Here is a 19,236-nt window from a genome sequence, read left to right as displayed (position 1 = left end):
AATGCACTTGCTTTACTTCTCCATGGACCACTGGTTCAGGCCCCACCAATGATTACCCTTTATTTACTATACCAAGTAAAACAGTATGTCCAAAACATCTCAAAGAAAATGTGATTACAAATAACAGAAAGCAGTCATTTTACCTGGTTTATGTTTAATAATGTGAAATTAAGATTTTTTGGCATTTATAGCCCATGAATCTAAATTGAGGATAGTATTAGGCTAATACAGCAATGTCCTCAATTTGAACCAGTATACTATACTGTCTGTCCTCAATTTAGAGTTCCGATTATGTAAATATGTGAAGAATGATCCGTTTCCTTAATTGTTTAAATCCTGTTGTCCCTCCTGATCACCCACCACCCCCTCATAATCGCCGTATAGCTTTTAGTACATGAGAAATCACCGTTTTGATACTATTCAATTAACTTGCGTCGTAGCCTGTGTTTGTGAACTCATTTTCTGTTGTGAGCGTTCGCAGACGGAGCTAAACCACTCGTGAGGAAATTCACATCTGTCAGCGAAACGAAACAAACCACACAGGGAAACAAGCGCGTCGTGCAAACAACTTTTTAAGAATTGCTTAACATTTCAAGTGATTTGTGACGTTTTAGGGATTTTTCTCTGAAGAAAACGCGGTGCTGTCCATAGAATGCATTATTGTTTTTCGCCTCTTATTTTTGGAGAGGTGCGAATCACTATTTTGGGCAGGTGAAAGCTCTGACTGTGCATGGCTTTGATGAGCGGGCTTATGTTTCTCAGTACTGGCTGTCTTTTTATATAAGAAAATAGGTACTGGATCCAAGACCAGAGACAAACTAATCAAGTATGCGCTTAACTGGAGTAGCCTACACAGGCGAGGTGTCCCTTGGATCACCGCCGGGATTACTGTCGTAATGTTCAATACTTCGGACGTCGATCACACTTTCAATAAGAGAGAGGATGTTTCCGAAGTTATCAATGGCACTCTCGAGCTTGTCTACAACGTCACCGCTGATCCTACAGTCATGTGGAACGATACGTGCGGGGAGACACTACTTGATTTCGGCAGTGGAGAGAAGATAATTATCGGAGTGATGTTGGCTATCATCACAGCAGTCACTGTGATGGGAAACACATTGGTTGTCATAGCGGTTTGCGTGGTGAAAAAACTAAGACAACCATCAAACTATCTTCTTGTGTCTCTGGCCGTGGCAGATCTCTCCGTGGCAATAGTTGTAATGCCGTTTGTTATAGTGACCGACCTAACTGGAGGCAAGTGGCTTTTTGGGGAGGTGTTTTGCAACATCTTCATTGGTATGGATGTAATGTGCTGCACAGCCTCCATCATGACCCTGTGCGTGATCAGCGTTGACAGGTGAGTTAGTTAAACTCTAACAGTGGAATAAAATGTAGGGTGAATAATGGTAAAGTGAAACACTCAAGCTTTGTAATGGATATCTTTAAATGTGTACAATAACATAACCAACAATCAATGCCTGTGTGTTAGTGAGGAAGTATGTCAGGATAACTAATGGGTTCAATGGGAGTGACGTCCCATGGAATGACACGTGTCTCTAGACTAGAGACATAATGGTAAGTAAAATTACATAGGGTTCTGAGGTAAAATGTTATGGTTATCTAGACCTAGGAAAGGATATTCAGTGTCTCAGTAAAACATATTTTGTAATGGGATGTGCTTTTTACTCACAAGCATTTCGCTACACTAGCAATAACATCTGCTAACCATGTGTATGTGACCAATACTATTTAATTTGATTTACTTCTCTCATCTTTTTAGAATATAGACATTTTGGCAGTGTCCCAGTATGCCAATTTAACTACTGTCAAACTGGGACACTCCTCTAGGCCATTTTAATGTAATAAAATATTTTGGGGGATTATGAAATACATGTTTTCTTAACAGAAATCCTCTAAATTTTCTAAATCAGATGAAATGTTGGATTTAATTTTCCTCATCTGTTATCAGCTAGCATAGCTGCATTTCACTTAGAAAGATATTACATCAAACAACATAAAAAATCCTAGCTAGCTATATTCATAACCATATGATGACAAAAAAACATTTATTTGGTGTATTTGACTCTGGTGACAATAAAACTAATTGAAATTGTTGAGGGGTGAGGTCTTTCTGGTTTCATTCTACAACATTTCCACTAGAGTATACTGTTGAGAATGTTGAGCTGATAGGCCTAGATGAAGTTTGTTTACAATAAAGAATGAAGTGTCCCACTTTGACAATCAAGGTGTCCCAATATGCCAGTATCGACAATAAATGTGGTCTCAGGACAATATGTTTGAAGAAGAGTCATCCATCCATTTTTCAATATTTTTTTATTTTGTATAGTCTAGTAGAGTTTTTAAGCTATTTGGAATGGTATCATGTTGGGAGTTGAGACAATGGGATGATTCTGTAAGGTGTTCCAGAAAGCACATTTTCATAAAGTGTCCCACTTTATCAATACTCACCTTAAAACAAGGAAGGAAGTATCTAATGTATAGGCTATTAGGTGACATTAGTCTGGGGTTGGGCTGATTTTTATGATTAAATCGAATATCGCGATATTTGACATTGAAGATGTATCATGAAGTGTAAGACGATATACCGGTAAGACTGTGCAAGACTCTATTTTAACTTTACAAATAAACTGTACAGTTTTTTTTTCAGTTAGACTGTATCAACATGTTAAACATTAAGTATACATTTATAAACTAAGCCAAAATAAACATGATTATTTAATGAGAATAGCTAGGTTATCCATCCAGTTGCCAACAGATTTGCATGCCAATATTCTAAAATCTGCTAAAAACAATATGTGCATTTTCCCACCAGAGGTGTTTCCATCAAATTGGCTTGTGGATAAAATGCTGTGTGTGATGATGTAGTGCACATAAACTTTTGCGGTTAAATTCCCATGTACCGAAAAAAACCAACTAGTTAAATGGGTTTCCATAGCATGTTCAACTCTACTGATGGTTTAGAATTTTGCGCTATTTAGCAAATATGCCTACTCTGGTCTTGGCACGTGCTCTCTAACCAACAGCTTGCAGATACAGTGCGGCTAGGCTACAGTACATACATAATGAGATTATTATGGACAAAATAGCAAGATTATTTTTATTTGTCAATTGGCAGCCAAGTATCGATCATCATGTCATAAGAATAAGACGCTATTTTTATTGGAAAGGCGCAATCAAGCTCATCACCATGGACTTTCACCACCCTGTGAAGTTCATCATAATTTATTTGATCTGTGGCCTAATAAACTGTAGCCTATGCTTTCCAGAGTCCCAGTGGGAGGACCACAAAATATAATTGCGTAACTTCAAGTTTACTTTGATTTGATGGTTATTAATCAAATCAAATTTATTTATATAGCCCTTTGTACATCAGCTGATATCTCAAAGTGCTGTACAGAAACCCAACCTAAAACCCCAAACAGCAAGCAATGCAGGTGTAGAAGCATGGTGGCTAGGAAAAACTCCCTAGAAAGGCCAAAACCTAGGAAGAAACCTAGAGCGGAACCAGGCTATGAGGGGTGGCCAGTCCTCTTCTGGCTGTGCCGGGTGGAGATTATAACAGAACATGGCAAGATGTTCAAATGTTCATAAATGACCAGCATGGTCAAATAATAATAATCACAGTAGTTGTCGAGGGTGCAGCAAGTCCACACCTCAGGAGTAAACGTCAGCTGGCTTTTCATAGCCGATCTTTAAGAGTATCTCTACCACTAGAGAGTTGAAAACAGCAGGTCTGGGACAGGTAGCACGTCCGGTAAACAGGTCAGGATTCCATAGCCGCAGGCAGAACAGTTGAAACTGGAGCAGCAGCACGGCCAGGTGGACTGGGGACAGCAAGGAGTCATCATGCCAGGTAGTCCTGAGGCATGGTCCTAGGGCTCAGGTCCTCCGAGAGAAAGAAAGAGAGAAAGAAAGAATTAGAGAGAGAGCATACATAAATTCACACATAAGACAGGACACCGGATAAGACAGGTGAAGTACTCCAGATATAACAAACTGACCCTAGCTACTACTGCAGCATAAATACTGGAGGCTGAGACAGGAGGGGTCAGGAGACACTGTGGCCCCATCCGATGACACCCCCGGACAGGGCCAAACAGGAAGGATGTAACCCCACCCACTTTTCCAAAGCACAGCCCCCACACCACTATAGGGATATCTTCAACCACCAACTTACCATCCTGAGACAAGGCCGAGTATAGCCCACAAAAATCTCCGCCACGGCACAACCCAAGGGGATTGCGCATAAAGGCGTTTCCAGCGCCATTTTACTGACACAAAAAATGCCCACCTTGTCTAGCGTATTTTGTTTTGTCGACATTTGGAACGTTTATGACAAATGTGCTTTTTTTCCTGACATGTACTTTACTCTCATGAAAGGTTTGGATGGAAGCCTGGTTAGTGTGACTATGATATTGTAAATAAGCACAAAAATTGCACAGTCTGGAATGATTTAGTCATTAACAGAGCAAAACGATTATATCGGATATCGAAATATTTAGAGTAGCATACCATAGAAGAGGTCTCGCCAAATATCACATAACCCTACATTAGTTAAAACATTTATAGCACCAAATGATACACAGTAAGCCGGATGTGAATTGGTTCGCTTGAGGTTGTCCAGCAGAAAAAACATGAGCTTGCCAACAATAACACTTCCCACTGTGCAAAAACTGGTTGAATCAATGTTGTTTCCACATAATTTCAACAACAAAAAATCTATGTGATGTTATCTAGTCATCAAAGTATGGGAATTCTGTATTTTTCGCACCCAACTTTGAAGCTAAATCCAATGACTGGGTGAATTTTTTTTGTTTAATTCACATTGACAACTCAAACAAATGTAAATCAAATCTAGACATTGAACTGACATCTGTGCCCAGTGTTTTTTGTTGTTTAGTTTATCCAGTTAGCAATAATCTAATTATTGATTCACAGCCCTTTGTGAGTGGATCAAGCAATTTATAAGGGTTGGTCGCTAGATTTGTTTCTTACATGCCAACGTTAAAGTTATGTTTAGTCACTGCAAAGACCGTTTGACTGTGAATAACCAGTTAACAATTCTAGATAGACCGTTTTTATGTTACCAGTAATGTTCCCCTGACGTTTGAGTGTCCAGTTTTCCTAAGCTAGGCGAACATTCTACGTATGTCAGCAAAAACATCATAAGAAACTATTTAGCATGTTTTGGCGTTAGTGTTAGAACACTCCCTTGATGTCAAACAGAACATACCCAGAACATGGTTACCAATGTTGGAAGGTTATTATATAAACTAAAACTGAAAATAAACTAAAAACTAATCATGAAAAAACTATATTAATTTAAGAAACCAATTTGAAAAATGTGAACCTTAGTGAAACTATTATCTTTGACTCCCAAACGAACTAAGAAAAACATAATAAATTATGTTCAGTTTTTAGGTAGTTAAAAAAAAAAAACTTTGGGCAAAAATCAAATGGGGTTTCCAAGCAGTTCTTTCCAACGGGGTTTTCAGGCATCTGAATCTGGCAGGTAAATGCTGCCAGGAGATGGCATGTTTTAAATAGGCCTAGTTTGTGCGTCACTAATCTCTGTCGACAGACTGATTACAATGTACCAATGTTCCTGCATACATGTCTGTAGAAGTTCCTGAATCAGTTGGGACAGAGAGAAGGTGTCGGAAAAGGGTCGCGTGTCACCGATGACGTCACCGCCACATCTTCTTATTTTCCTAGTGTAAACATACCCGCAATACACAAAGTACTAGCTAGCTAGGTAATGGAGAATGCAGAGGTTATTTTTAATGAATGCCTTTCGTAAGTGTTTAGTTTGCATCATCTACCTTCACTAAAACCACTGTTTTGCCTGCAAACATTGGTTTCAAATTATGATGTCCTGGTAGAGTTCAAAGGTGTTGACACTCTAGACCCAAACTGCCACAGACCTACATCTATCCTACCCTGTCTTTCTAAGGTCTTCGAAAGCCAAGTTAACAAACAGATTACCGACCATTTCGAATCCCACTGTACCTTCTCCACTATGCAATCTGGATTCAGAGCTGGTCATGGGTGCACCTCAGCCACGCTCAAGGTCCTAAACGATATCATAACCGCCATCGATAAGAGACATTACTGTGCAGCCATTCATCGACCTGGCCAAGGCTTTCGACTGTCAATCACCACATTCTTATTGGCAGACTTGACAGCCTTGGTTTCTCAAATGATTGCCTTGCCTGGTTCACCAACTACTTCTTTGATAGAGTTCAGTGTGTCAAATCGGAGGCCCTGTTGTCTGGACCTCTGGCAGTCTCTATGGGGGTGCCACAGGGTTCAATTCTCAGGCCGACTCTCTTCTCTGTATACATCAATGATGTCGCTCTTGCTGCTGGTGAGTCTCTGATCCACCTCTACGCAGACGACACCATTCTGTATACTTCTGGCCCCTCTTTGGAAACTGTGTTAATTAACCTCCAGACGAGCTTCAATGCCATACAACTCTCCTTCCGTGGCCTCCAATTGCTCTTAAATGAAAGTAAAACTAAATACATGCGATCGATCATTGCCCGCACCGGCCCGCCAGTCCAGCATCACTACTCTGGACGGCTCTGAATATGTGGACAACTACAAATACCTAGGTGTCTGGTTAGACTGTAAACTCTCCTTCCAGACTCACATGAAGCATCTCCAATCCAAAATTAAATCTAGAATTGGCTTCCTATTTTGCAATAAAGCATCCTTCACTCATGCTGCCAAACATACCCTCGTAAAACTGACCAGCCTACCGATCCTCGACTTCGGCGATGTCATCTATAAAATAGCATCCAACAGTCTACTCAAAAAATTGGATGCAGTCTATCACAGTGCCATCCGTTTTGTCACCAAAGCCCCATATACTACACACCACTGCGACCTGTACGCTCTCATTGGTTGGCCCTCGGTTCATACTCGTCGCCAAACCCACTGGCTACAGGTTATCTACAAGTCTCTGCTAGGTAAAGCCCCGCCTTATCTCAGCTCACTGATCACCATAGCAGCACCCACTTGTAGCACGCGCTCCAACAGGTATATCTCACTGATCACCCCCAAAGCCAATTCCTTCTTTGGCCGCCTCTCCTTACAGTTCTCTGCTACCAATGACTGGAACGAACTGCAAAAATCATTGAAGCTGGAGACTCATATCTCCCTCACTAGCTTTATGCACCAGCTGTCAGAGCAGCTCACAGATCACTGCACCTGTACATAGCCCATTTATAAACAGCCCATCTATCTACCTCATCCCCATACCGTATTTATTTATTTTGCTCCTTTGTACCCCAGTATCTCTACTTGCACATTCATCTTCTGCACATCTACCATTCCAGTGTTGAAATGCTATATTGTAATTACTTCTCCACCATGGCCTATTTATTGCCTTAACTCCCTTATCTTACCTGATTTGCACTCACTGTATATAGACTTTGTTTTCTTTTTTCTACTGTATTATTGACTGTATGTTTTGTTTATTCCATGTGTAACTCTGTGTTGTTGTATGTGTCGAATTGCTATGCTTTATCTTGGCCAGGTCGCAGTTGCAAATGAGAACTTGTTCTCAACTAACCTACCTGGTTAAATAAAGGTGAAATAAATAAAGAGTTGTCTGTCTGAAGCGGACCCTCCCCGGAATTGTCCAAGAGAATCCGACATCCTCCTCAGACCTAATGCTGCTGTTGCCTAGGTTTGGGATTTATGGGACTAGTGCATCACTATCATTAACTAACAAATGTGCTATGACTTCATTTGTTGTTTTTTCCTCTCTGTTTCTGTCAGATAAAGGTTGATTCTTCTTACATGTATTACTAAAGTTGAAAAAGCATGTCATTAATTTAAACATGGGGAAAGAGTTTCCTTCCGTCGTGTTTCTGCGACCAGTCTAGGTACTAATCCTTTTAAATCCAAGTCACATTGAGATTGACTTTGTCATTTTAAAGCTAGATTCCTTCATTGAAACAATAACACATGGAACACCCAGTCTCTGTTTTGGTAAAAAGCTGAGGGATGCATGGGCCTGGAGAAATGTAACCACTCTCAAATTAATATACAGAGCTATGTCTGAAAGGGCTGACCAGGCATCCATGATATCAAAAGTATAATTTGTATTGTATTGAGGCTATAGTGTGTGTTTATATTACATTGTTTAGAAACATTGGAGTAAAACAAGGTAATATTATTTGGAGTTCTGATGTTGAACACATTTTTATTGAACCTTTTATTTTTGTATATATTTTTAAATATTTTATTTTTGCATTTTCCAATTAAGAACATTCAAAACAAAAGTGAAAAGATATTAGACAATGATAGGACAAAGTGACAGTAACAGACAAGTGTAACAAAAATAAATAATAATTATATAAACAAACATACAATAATAAAATAAAATAAATAACGAGACATTGGATCACCTGCCGTAGGCTACATATTATACGTTACGTGTGAAACATTGTGAGGATTATATATAGATTCAATCAATGAGATGTGGGGGGAGATTCTCCATATAGTCAATAAAAGGTTGCCAAATTCTGTAAAATGTCTTTAACTTATTCCTCAAGCAGTAAGTGATTTTCTCCAAAGGGATACAACTATTAACTTCCGATAGCCACATTGCAACTGGCAGGGAGGAATCCAATTTCCATTTCAAGGCAATACATTTCTTGGCAATCGCTAGCAATATTTCTATAAGCTTTATAGTATGGCTTTGCCTAAGATTGGTGTTAGTAAAGTTACCCAGTAGACAGACCTCCGGGTCTAAAGGGAATGCAACCCCGTGAATTGAGGATATGGTATCGCATACCCCCTGCCAGAAACCGTGTAGTTTTCAACACTGCCAAGTGGAATGGAGGAATGTTCCTTCATCTGAGCCACATCTAAAACATAGGGAGGAGATATCTGGGTTGAACTTGTGCAGTCTAGATGGGGTGATATAGAGCTGATGGAGGAAATTAAACTGGATCAGTCTGTATCTGGAGTTCGATGTGGATGTAACCCCATCCCTGCATAGGTCACTCCATAGATCCTCATCAAGATCAATACCCAGATCTTTCTCCCATCTAAGTCGGGGTTTATCTAGCCCAGGCAGTGTTAGTCCTGACATAAGAGCATTGTAAACACGGGAAATGGTCTTGAACAGTGGTTGGTCTGCGTGGCAGAGTTGTTCAATAGGTGACATCTTAGGCAGGTTTCATTGTCCCTTGAGAGTCACCCTAATAAAGTTTCGTAGGTGTAGGTAGCTAAAGAAGTCCCTGTTAGGCAAGTGCTATTTCTGTTTCAGCTGATCAAAAGACATAAGAACTCCCTCCTCGTAACAATGTTCCAGAAGAGTGATCCCCTTATCAGACCATGGTCTAAAGTTACTATTCTGGAAAAACATAGGGATCAATCTATTGTTCCATAAAGGGGTTTTAGGGGAAAGGAATCCCCCTCGTCCGAACAGCTCATGCAGTTTGCACCATGCCAGGACAGAATGTATGATTAAAGGGTTGTCTGTGATGGTTTTTATAGATTTTCTGTCCCATTTGTAAAACAAATCTGCCCCAGTGTCATCATTTACCTCACGCTTTTCAATGTTCAACCATGAGGGAGAGGGACCATTGTCAAACCTCTGAGCCAGAAACCTAGACTGTGCAGCCCAGTAGTACATTCTAAAATTGGGGAGGTTTAAGCCCCCTTGACTGTAATCAAGGGCCAGTTTATCCAGGCCAACCCTAGGGGTTTTGCCGTGCCAGATAAACCGTCTGGTCAGCTTGTCGAGAGAGGAAAAAAATGCTGCGGGAACAGGGAGAGATTGAAACAGATATAGAAACCTGGGCAGGACATTCATTTTAATTACATTGATTCTACCCAGTAGAGTGAGAGGTAAGTCCATCCATTTACAAAGGTCAACCTCCACCTTTTGCAACAAACTGGCCAGATTGAGTTTATAGAGGTTGTTCAGATTACCATCCACCATTATGCCCAAATATGTGAAGCCCATAGGCAACCATCTAAAAGGAAACTTGTGCTTGATGGTATGATGGTCAAAGACAGACAACGGTAAGATTTCGCTTTTATCAAAATTGACCTTATATCCAGAGAAAGAACTATAACACTGTAGTAGGATCTGCAAGTGAGAGAGGGAGTGTTCTGGGTTTGTTAGAAATAAGATAAGGTCGTCCTCAAAGAGTGATAATTTATGGGTATGGGGGCCCACCTCAAAGCCATGTATGTCAGGGCACGTTCTAATAGCCTCAGCCAACGGTTCAATGGCGAGGGCAAAGAGGTGGGGGCTAATTGGGCAACCTTGTCTGTTCCCCCTATAAAGAGGGAAAGAGGAGGAAGTAATCCCATTGGTAGCAATCCTAGCTTTAGGAGATTTGTAGAGTGATTTTATCAAATTTACAAACACTGTACCTAAACCGAACTTTTCCAAGACGCGAAAGAGGTATGGCCATTCAACCCTATCAAAGGCCTTTTCAGCGTCGAGGGAGACTGCGACACTAGGTATTTTGTTTTTGTTAGCAAGGTGAATTATATCAAAGATCCTTCTGAGATTATTGGAGGACAATCTATTAATTATGAAGCCAGTCTGATCTGGGTTGACCAACAGGGGAAGACATGACTCCAGTCTCTTAGGAAGCATCTTGGTGACCAGTTTACAATCTGTGTTAAGGAGAGAGATTGGTCTATAGGAGGCGCACTTTAGCGGGTTTTTCCCTTTCTTGTGGATTACAGTAATCCCTGCTTGAGAGAAGTTGAACCTTTATTTAACTAGGCAAGTCAGTTAAGAACAAATTCTTATTTACCCTACGGTACTTAATTGTTATGCAGAAATTATTTGATATTGATAAAAACATCTGCATTGAGACTTTAAAGCTAGAATCCTCTTTCTAGGATTGTCTTGGGGTGGTCATAGTGAGGAGGGGGAAACTGAAAACTAGCTGTTATTGGCAGAGAGGTTTGGAACTCTTTTTTTTATTGGTCTATTGACCAAATTTGCCGCATGTTGATGTCACCATGGACAGCCGAAACTTCCGCCCATGCAAACCTGCTGATTAGAATGTCCTGTGTATGTTGTATTCTCATCCAGCAACTATCAGGAAATAACACTGATCACATTTTTCAAACTTTTACAGTGGTAGTTTCATCAGCTGTTCTACAAAATGATACAAAACACATTAAAAAAACAGAATTTTGACAGCACTGGGCATTTAAACCTACCCTAACCTATGACCTGACCCATAAATGTATGTATTACTGCCCAACAGTGGCAATAAGTGACATCCCCAGAAACACAACTATAGGCCTACAACACATAACTATCTCCTAGCCTCCGACACAGTCTATTTGGCCGCGCCAACGTTCTTCTCATCTCTGTCCATTAAAACTTGTCCCCGAGGACCTTTTTGTAGGGCTCTTTTCACTATACTATTTCTCCTCTAACTTTAATTTTACTTCAATTAAAAAGGCTTACATGTTCCCAATCAACAGTAGCCTAGGCCAAGTCTCCTTTCACTCGCTCTGTGTCTCTCCTCAGCAGCAGGCACACTTGACATGAACAGCCAGAACCAGTTTCAGCTGTACATAAGCTGTACCTTTTATTGTGCTGCAATTGGCTAACACAGATAACAAGCTCCCGCTTGAGTCCCGGGTTGGATCTCGGGATTTCGGGTCTGTTCGACCCGTAAAGACCTCTAGCCCTACCTCCAACGCATATGCTGCTTTGTGTCCCTAACACTAAAACTGAAACTAAATAATATAAACATGAAATAGAAATGTTTTTGTCAAACTAAATTTGAATAAAACGAGTAAATCAAGTCTGAAATCTAACTGAAACTAAACTGAATTTCAAATGAGAATCGAAAAAACCCTAATATTTAAACACAAAACTATAATAATCTTGGAATGTTGTAAGAACGTTCATATGTCCAGTTTTCTGAGGGTTTGGAGATTTGGGATTTGAACTCCCAACGTCTTGGTTCACAGCATTCCAATCTTCCTGGTACCCCACCATGTCTGTGTCAATGACTGATTTCACCTGTATTGCTACACTTTGCACATCTAAGTAAATCTCAGCTCTGTTAAATGCACACTCAAGAAAAACAATTGGTATTTATCATAGTGATTAAGGAGTAATATTACAATAGAGTAATATGCCCCACAAACATTAGACAACTATACAGAAAAACCCGAAACTTGCTGAAATAAGTAAATAAAATCAATTATGTGGGATTAGCTGGCGTAGCAGGAAGATCGGAATGCCGTAAACCAGGTTTAATAATAAATCCTGTATAAATTAACAATGTTACCATGTATATCTGTCACCACTATTTTATGCGAGTAAAGTCGTACCGTATGGAGAAAAAAAATCACGACAGCTGTGATGGAAACAGGAAGTATGGGTGTCCCTGATCTTGCCAACAGGCACATAATGAATGGATTAGCTATGAATGGATCAGCTGCCATTCTGTATAGAAAGAAACCGCTAGATTGATATGTTCAATGTCTTTGTTCAGCCACGACTCAGAGAAACAGAATATTACTGTTCTTCAGATCACATTGATAGGATGGTCTCAGTGAGCTTGTTCAGTTTATTCTCCAGTGAAAGGACATTCGCCAATAGAACAGGGGTTCAAGGTGGTTCATCCACTCACCGAGGTTGTTTTGTTAGATATCCTGTATGCTGGCCTCTGTAATGCCCCCTCTTCCTTCTTAGAGTGTTGGGGATTTGGGCCTTCTCCTGGATGAGTAGTATGTCATTCATCTCCGACTCATTGATCTAGAAATGCTCATCCAAATTGAGGTTAGTGGTCACTGTTCTGATGTTCAGACGCTCTTTTCGGTCATAGGAAATGATGGCGTAAACATGATTTTTTTTTATTTTTATCTGTGCCAGAACAACACACAAAATTGCACAATTGGTCATGAGCCCGTAAAACGGCTGATATTCCATTCAGACCATTTCATATAATTTTTTGGGACCATCAGGCAACGTCCTAAATATGCGTGACCCCGGATCAAGCTGAGAACAAGACCAAAACCTCCAGGATACCATGATAGAACAGCTTGTCTAGAACATTAACATCTTATATTCTGAGAACATGGCAACCATGTTCGGTGTATGTTTGGCGTGACGTTGATGGAATATTCATCTAACCCTCAGAAAACAAGACACATGAATGTTCTTGCAACATTCCCATGAAATGTGTCTATAACATTAATATTGAATATTCTGAGAACAAGTCTTTTTGACATTAAGGGAATGATATCTTGGAAACAGTCATTGCACATCACTGGAACATTCATATGAAAATGTTAGGTGACCCAATGAGACTCTTAAACGCTTAAGGGAATGTTCTCTGAAGTTGTGGGAATGTTTGTTGTTAGCTGGGTATGAATGCATACATTATTATGATTCTGCAAGTCGCGCAAATGACACGATTACATGCCGGTGGTTTTAGGAAAAACAAGCAAAAACAGGGAGTCATGCCGAGACCAAGGTCTCTTTTACAGATCCGCCATTTTCACACATCAATACACATCAACATACACTATAAACATAAATATACTCATCAAGGTTCACATCAATACACAAAAAGCAAAAAATACTCATAGAAAACCAACACATTCTTCAGTAAAAATCTGCCTTTTGAATTGCCCTAGAGGCACCAATTCATTCCATTTTAGAGAGCCTGGAGATTATTCCACAAGTAAGGTGCGGAGGTACGAACTATTCTCTCATATGTTAAGAATGAAGTAAGGTACGGCAGAAGTTTATGCAGGCGGGCTTTCTTAACAAAAAGAGTGCAATACATCGATCTACAATACTTCAAAGAGGGCCAGCCTACTGTCTGATACAAAACGCAGTGATGTGTATGGAACCACCTAACGTAATGTGCTGTGATAAACTGTGTCCAGTGGCTTCAATACAGTGGCAGCTGCTTTCATACAGACAATATCACCATAGTCTATAACCTATACAAATGTCGACTGAATTATTTTTTTTCCTGCTATTTAATGAAAGGCATGAACTATTACTATAATTAAAGTCATTTGAATGACTAATGTCTTTGTAAAAGATAGCTTTTCGTCAATCCAGATGCCCAGATATTTATAAGCATGTACACGATCAATGAGGGCACCATCCAATGTACTTATGCATTAATCATCATTTATGTGATTTGGAGAATAATAAATATAGTACTTAGGGTTGCAAAATTCCAGGAATGTTCAATAAATTTCAGTTTTTTTTCCAGAAATCCTGGTTGAAGGATTTCCTGCTTATTCGCTCCTAATTCCGAGAATCCTTCAACTGGGAATTTGGGAAAACCAGGGAATATATTAAAAGTTCCTGGTCCATACCAATTGCAGACAATATTCTTTACCAATAAACAGTATCAAAAGCCTTTGATAAGTCAATAAAGAGGGTCGCACAGTGTTTCCTCCTATCCATACCGATTACCACATCATTTAACACCAAGGTTGCAGCAGAGATGGTGCTATGACCAGGCTTGAAACCAGATTGGTGAACACTTAGAATGCATCTCATATACAAGAAGGATCTAAGCTGACAGTTGATTAATGACTCTAAAAATGTTGCTAGGCAAGACAATTTTGACAAGGTACATTTTTAGGGGGTTGGAGTGGTCACCACCTTTGTGGAGACGGAGTACATGGGCCGCCTTCCAATCCCTGGGGATAGCACCTGAGATAATCATAAGATTAAAAACATTTGTCAATGTCTCCGGAATCAGGGGAGCAGAAAGCTGCAGCAAGAAAAGGATGTATTTCCGTCCTGTCAAGTGATCTTCCCATTAGAAAATAAATGAGCAGACAAAACATTTATTTAACTTTTTAAAATGAATGTATAGTCATTTTATTTGGTTATCCATTCATACCAGAACATGGATACAAGCATGCATAATTACACATGTTGGTTAATGCATTGTGTATTCTATGGATTATGTACAGTGTTTGTGTATTAATTGTCCACATAAGCTACAATGCCTTCAGAAAGTATTCACACCCCTGGACTTTTTCCACATTTTGTTGTTACATCTTGAATTGAAAATTGATTATAGAGTTTTTTTTGTCTCTGGCCTACACAATATACCCCATATTGTCAAAGTGGAATGATGTTTTTAGACATTTGTACAAATACATTAAAAAGTATTGGACTCCCAATCACGGCCAGTTGTGATACAGCCTGGAATCAAACCAGGGTCTGTTGTGACGCGCCTCTAGCACTGAGATGCAGTGCCTTAGACTGCTGTGCCACTCAGGAGCCCTATATTGCATTGACTCTGTGTGCAAAAATGGTGTTTAAAACTTCTTAAGCTTCCCCCCTACTTTTTCGGAAATTCTGTTAAAAATCGCGCAACATTTTGGCGTCCTGCTACTCAGGCCAGGAATATAGTATATGCATATGATTAGTATGTGTGCATAGAAAACACTCAGACGTTTCCAAAACTGTTTAAATCACGGCTGTGACTATAACAGAACGTCTGTTTCATCGAAAAGCGCAGGAAAATCTGATCACTGGAGATGGAAAAAAGTATCCATGCGCCACTCCCATGAATTGTTAAAGGTGAACCGTAATATATTAGGCCAAGCTTGCAGTACCTACAGCTACCACAGGATCTATAGAGTCTCCTCATTTGAATCTGAATTGATTCTTGGTAGATCCGCCCAAAGGGAACCGATTCTCTCCGACCACCGACCCGAGGCATTGTCTGTCTTTTCTCCGGACATTTTTCCACACGGCAGGCTATCGAATTTACATCGCCTCCTGATGATTTTTATAGCTTATTAACGTGTAGTTATACCTAAAGTTGCATTAGAAAGGTATTTCGTTTTGTAAAAGTTTATCGTCAATTTTTAACTTTTAAAAAATGACGTTACGTTATGAAACGCTCTTTTTTTCCGTTTTCCACACAGTCTTCATAGATCGATATCTAGGCTATATATGGACCGATTTAATCCAAAAAAGACCCAGTATTGATTATGGGACATCAAGGTGTGCAAAGAAAGAAGATGGTCAAAGGTAATTAATGTTTTATATTTTATTGTGCGGTTTGTGTAGCGCCGACTATGCTAATTCTTTTGTTTACATCCCCTACGGGTCTTTTGGGGTGTTGCATGCTATCAGATAATAGCTTCTCATGCTTTCGCCGAAAAGCATTTTAAAAATCTGACACGGTGGCTAGATTCACAATGACTGTAGCTTTATTTTAATACCAAACATGTGTATTTTAACGAACGTTTGCGTTTTAACTAATACCATTAGCATATAGCGTCGCGCATGTGCATTTCTAGAGCTCTAGGTGAGACGTCTGCGTCTCAAGTAAGCTCAAGAGGATTTATTAACATTATTTTGGAATGACTACGCCATTCAAATACAATTCTGTAAGGTCCCTCAAGTCGAGCAGTGAGATTCAACCACAAAGACCAGGGAGGTTTTCCATTGCCTCATAAAGAAGTGAACCTATTGGTAGTTGGATAAAAATAAAGCAGACATTGAATATCTTTTTTGAGCCTGGTGAAGTTACAAAATTACACTTTGGATGGTGTATCAATACACCCAGTCACTACAAATATACCGTCCTTCCTAGCTCAGTTGCTAGAGAGGAAGGAAACTGCGCAGGTATTTCACCATGAGGCCAATGGTGACTTTAAAACAGTTACAGAGTTTAATGGCTATGATAGGAGAAAACTGAGGATGGATCAACGACATTGTAGTTACTGAACAATATGAATCTAATTGACAGAGGGAAAAGAAGGAAGCCTGTACAGAATATTCCAAAACATACATCATAATGATTTATTTACCTTTATTTCATCATGCAACGAGGCACTAAAGTAATACTGCAAAAAATGTGGCAAAGCAATGTACTTTTTGTAATGAATATTATGTTATGTTATGTTTGGGGCAAATCCAACAAAAGACACTACTGAGTACCACTCTCCATATTGTCAAGCATAGTGGTGGCTGCATCATGTTATGGGTATGCTTGTAATCGTTAAAGACTGGGACTTTTTTCAGGATAAAAAATAAACGGAATGGAGCTAAGCACAGGCAAAATCCTTGAGGAAAACCTGGATCAGTCTGCTTTCTAACAGACACTGGGAGATGGTGTTATTTACCAAGAAGACCGTAAATGTTCCCGAGTGGCCGAGTTACAATTTTGACTTAAATCAGCTTGAAAATCTATGGCAAGGCTTGAAAATGGTTGTCGAGCAATGATCAACAACCAATTTGGACACACCTACTCATTCAGGGGTGTTTCTTTATTTATTTTTTACAATTTTCTACATTGTAGAATAATAACACATCAAAACTATAAAATAACACATATAGAATCATGTAGTTACCAAAAAGTGTTAAACAAATATTTGAGATTCTTCAAAGTAGCCACCCTTTGCCTTGATGGCATCTTTGCACATTCTTGGCAATATCTCAACCAGCTTCACCTGGAATACTTTTCCAACAGTCTTGAAGGAGTTCCCACATATGCTGAGCACTTGTTGGCTGCTTTTCCTTCACGCTGCGGTCCAACTCATCCCAAACCATCTCAATTGGGTTGAGGTCGGGTGACTGTGGAGGCCAGGCCATCTGATGCAGCACTCCATAACTCTCCTTCTTGGTCAGATATTCCTTACACAGTCTGGAGGTGTGTTGGGTCATTGTCCTGTTGAAAAACAAATGATAGTCCCACTAAGCGCAAACCAGATGGGATGGCGTATCGCTGCAGAATTCTGTGGTAGCCATGCTGGTTAAGTGAGTCTTAAATAAATCACTGACAGTGTCACCAGAAAAGCATCCCTACACCATCACACCTCCTCCTCCTCCATGCTTCACAGTGGGAACCACACATGTTCACCTAATCTGTGTCTCACAATGACACGGTGGTTGGAACCATAAAATTTGGACTCATCAGACCAAAGGAGAGATTTCCACCGGTCTAATGTCCATTGCTCGTGTTTCTTAGCCCAAGTAAGTCTCTTCTTCTTATTGGTGTCCTTTTTAGAAGTGGTTTCTTTGCAGCAATTCGACCATGAAGGTCTGATTCACACAGTCTCCTCTGAACAGTTGATGTTGATGTTTCTGTTACTTGAACTCTGAAGCATTTATTTGGGCTGCAATTTCTGAGGCTGGTAACTCTAATGAACTTATCCCCTGCAGCAGAGGTAACTCTGGGTCTTCCATTTCTGTGGTGATCCTCATGAGAGCCAGTTTCATCATAACGCTTAATGTTTTTTTGCGACTGCACTTGAAGAAACTTTCAAAGGTCTTGAAAATTGGTATTTTACCAAATAGGGATATCTTCTGTATTACCCCCCCCCCACCTTGACACAACACAGCTGATTGGCTCAAATGCATAAAGAAGGAAAGAAATTCCACAAATGAACTTTTTAAGAAGACACACCTGTTAATTGAAATGCATTCCAGGTGACTACCTCGTGAAGCTGGTTGAGAGAATGCCAATAGTGTGCAAAGCTGTCATCAAGGTAAAGGGTGGCTATTTGAATCTCAAATATGAGGAAAAAGAGGAAACCTGCACACTGCTCTTGATAGTAGCACTGCTCTTTAATAAGCTTTACGTATCAGCCTCACAGCCTTCGTCAAAGCTTTTGTGAGTTTAAATTGGCACTCTTATGTAGACATAGCCCCTCTCACATTAGTTCCACGCATCGAATGGGATTGGAGTTGAGGGAAAACAAATAGGTGCAACTAAATATAACTGCGCATTTCATAAATATTAGAATAAAGTGTACATTAAACGTATTAAACACGTCTGTAAAACCACAATGAGGACATCGACCTACCAAGCAAGTTTTCATATGTCATTGGATACAGGGCAAGAAAAACGTCAGAGTAATCTGAAATGGGGGCATAATTCATATTCACATTTACAAAACATTTTTTATTTACTTATTTTAACCTTTAATTAACCAGGTAGGCCAGTTGAGAACGAGTTGTCATTTACAACTGCGACCTGACCAAGATAAACAAAGCAGTGCAACACAAACAACAACAGAGTTACACAAGGAATAAACAAACGTACAGTCAATAACACAATAGAAAAACTCTATATACAGTGTGTGCAAATGGCGTGAGGAGATAAGGCAATAATTAGGCCATAGTAGCAAATTAATTACAATTTATCAAATTAACACTAGAGTGATAGATGTGCAGATGATGATGTGCAAGTAGAAATACTGGTGTGC

At 39.8% G+C, this 19,236-nt stretch overlaps 1 protein-coding gene across 1 annotated transcript in view; it reads left to right on the top strand.

Annotated features, from left to right (window-relative positions):
- Positions 1-416: 416 nt before the first annotated feature.
- The window catches only part of htr7c (5-hydroxytryptamine (serotonin) receptor 7c), an 89,323-nt gene continuing 70,503 nt past the window's right edge, over positions 417-19,236 (top strand). Inside the window, exon 1 of the mRNA XM_024438453.2 lies at positions 417-1,357. Coding sequence (XP_024294221.1) covers positions 897-1,357 — 461 coding nt within the window. The 5' untranslated portion in view covers positions 417-896. The remainder of the gene's footprint in view (positions 1,358-19,236) is intronic.

Source organism: Oncorhynchus tshawytscha, linkage group LG12 (assembly GCF_018296145.1).
Source record: "Oncorhynchus tshawytscha isolate Ot180627B linkage group LG12, Otsh_v2.0, whole genome shotgun sequence".
NCBI lineage: Eukaryota > Metazoa > Chordata > Actinopteri > Salmoniformes > Salmonidae > Oncorhynchus > Oncorhynchus tshawytscha.
This window is presented reverse-complemented; position numbering and strand designations above follow the sequence as displayed.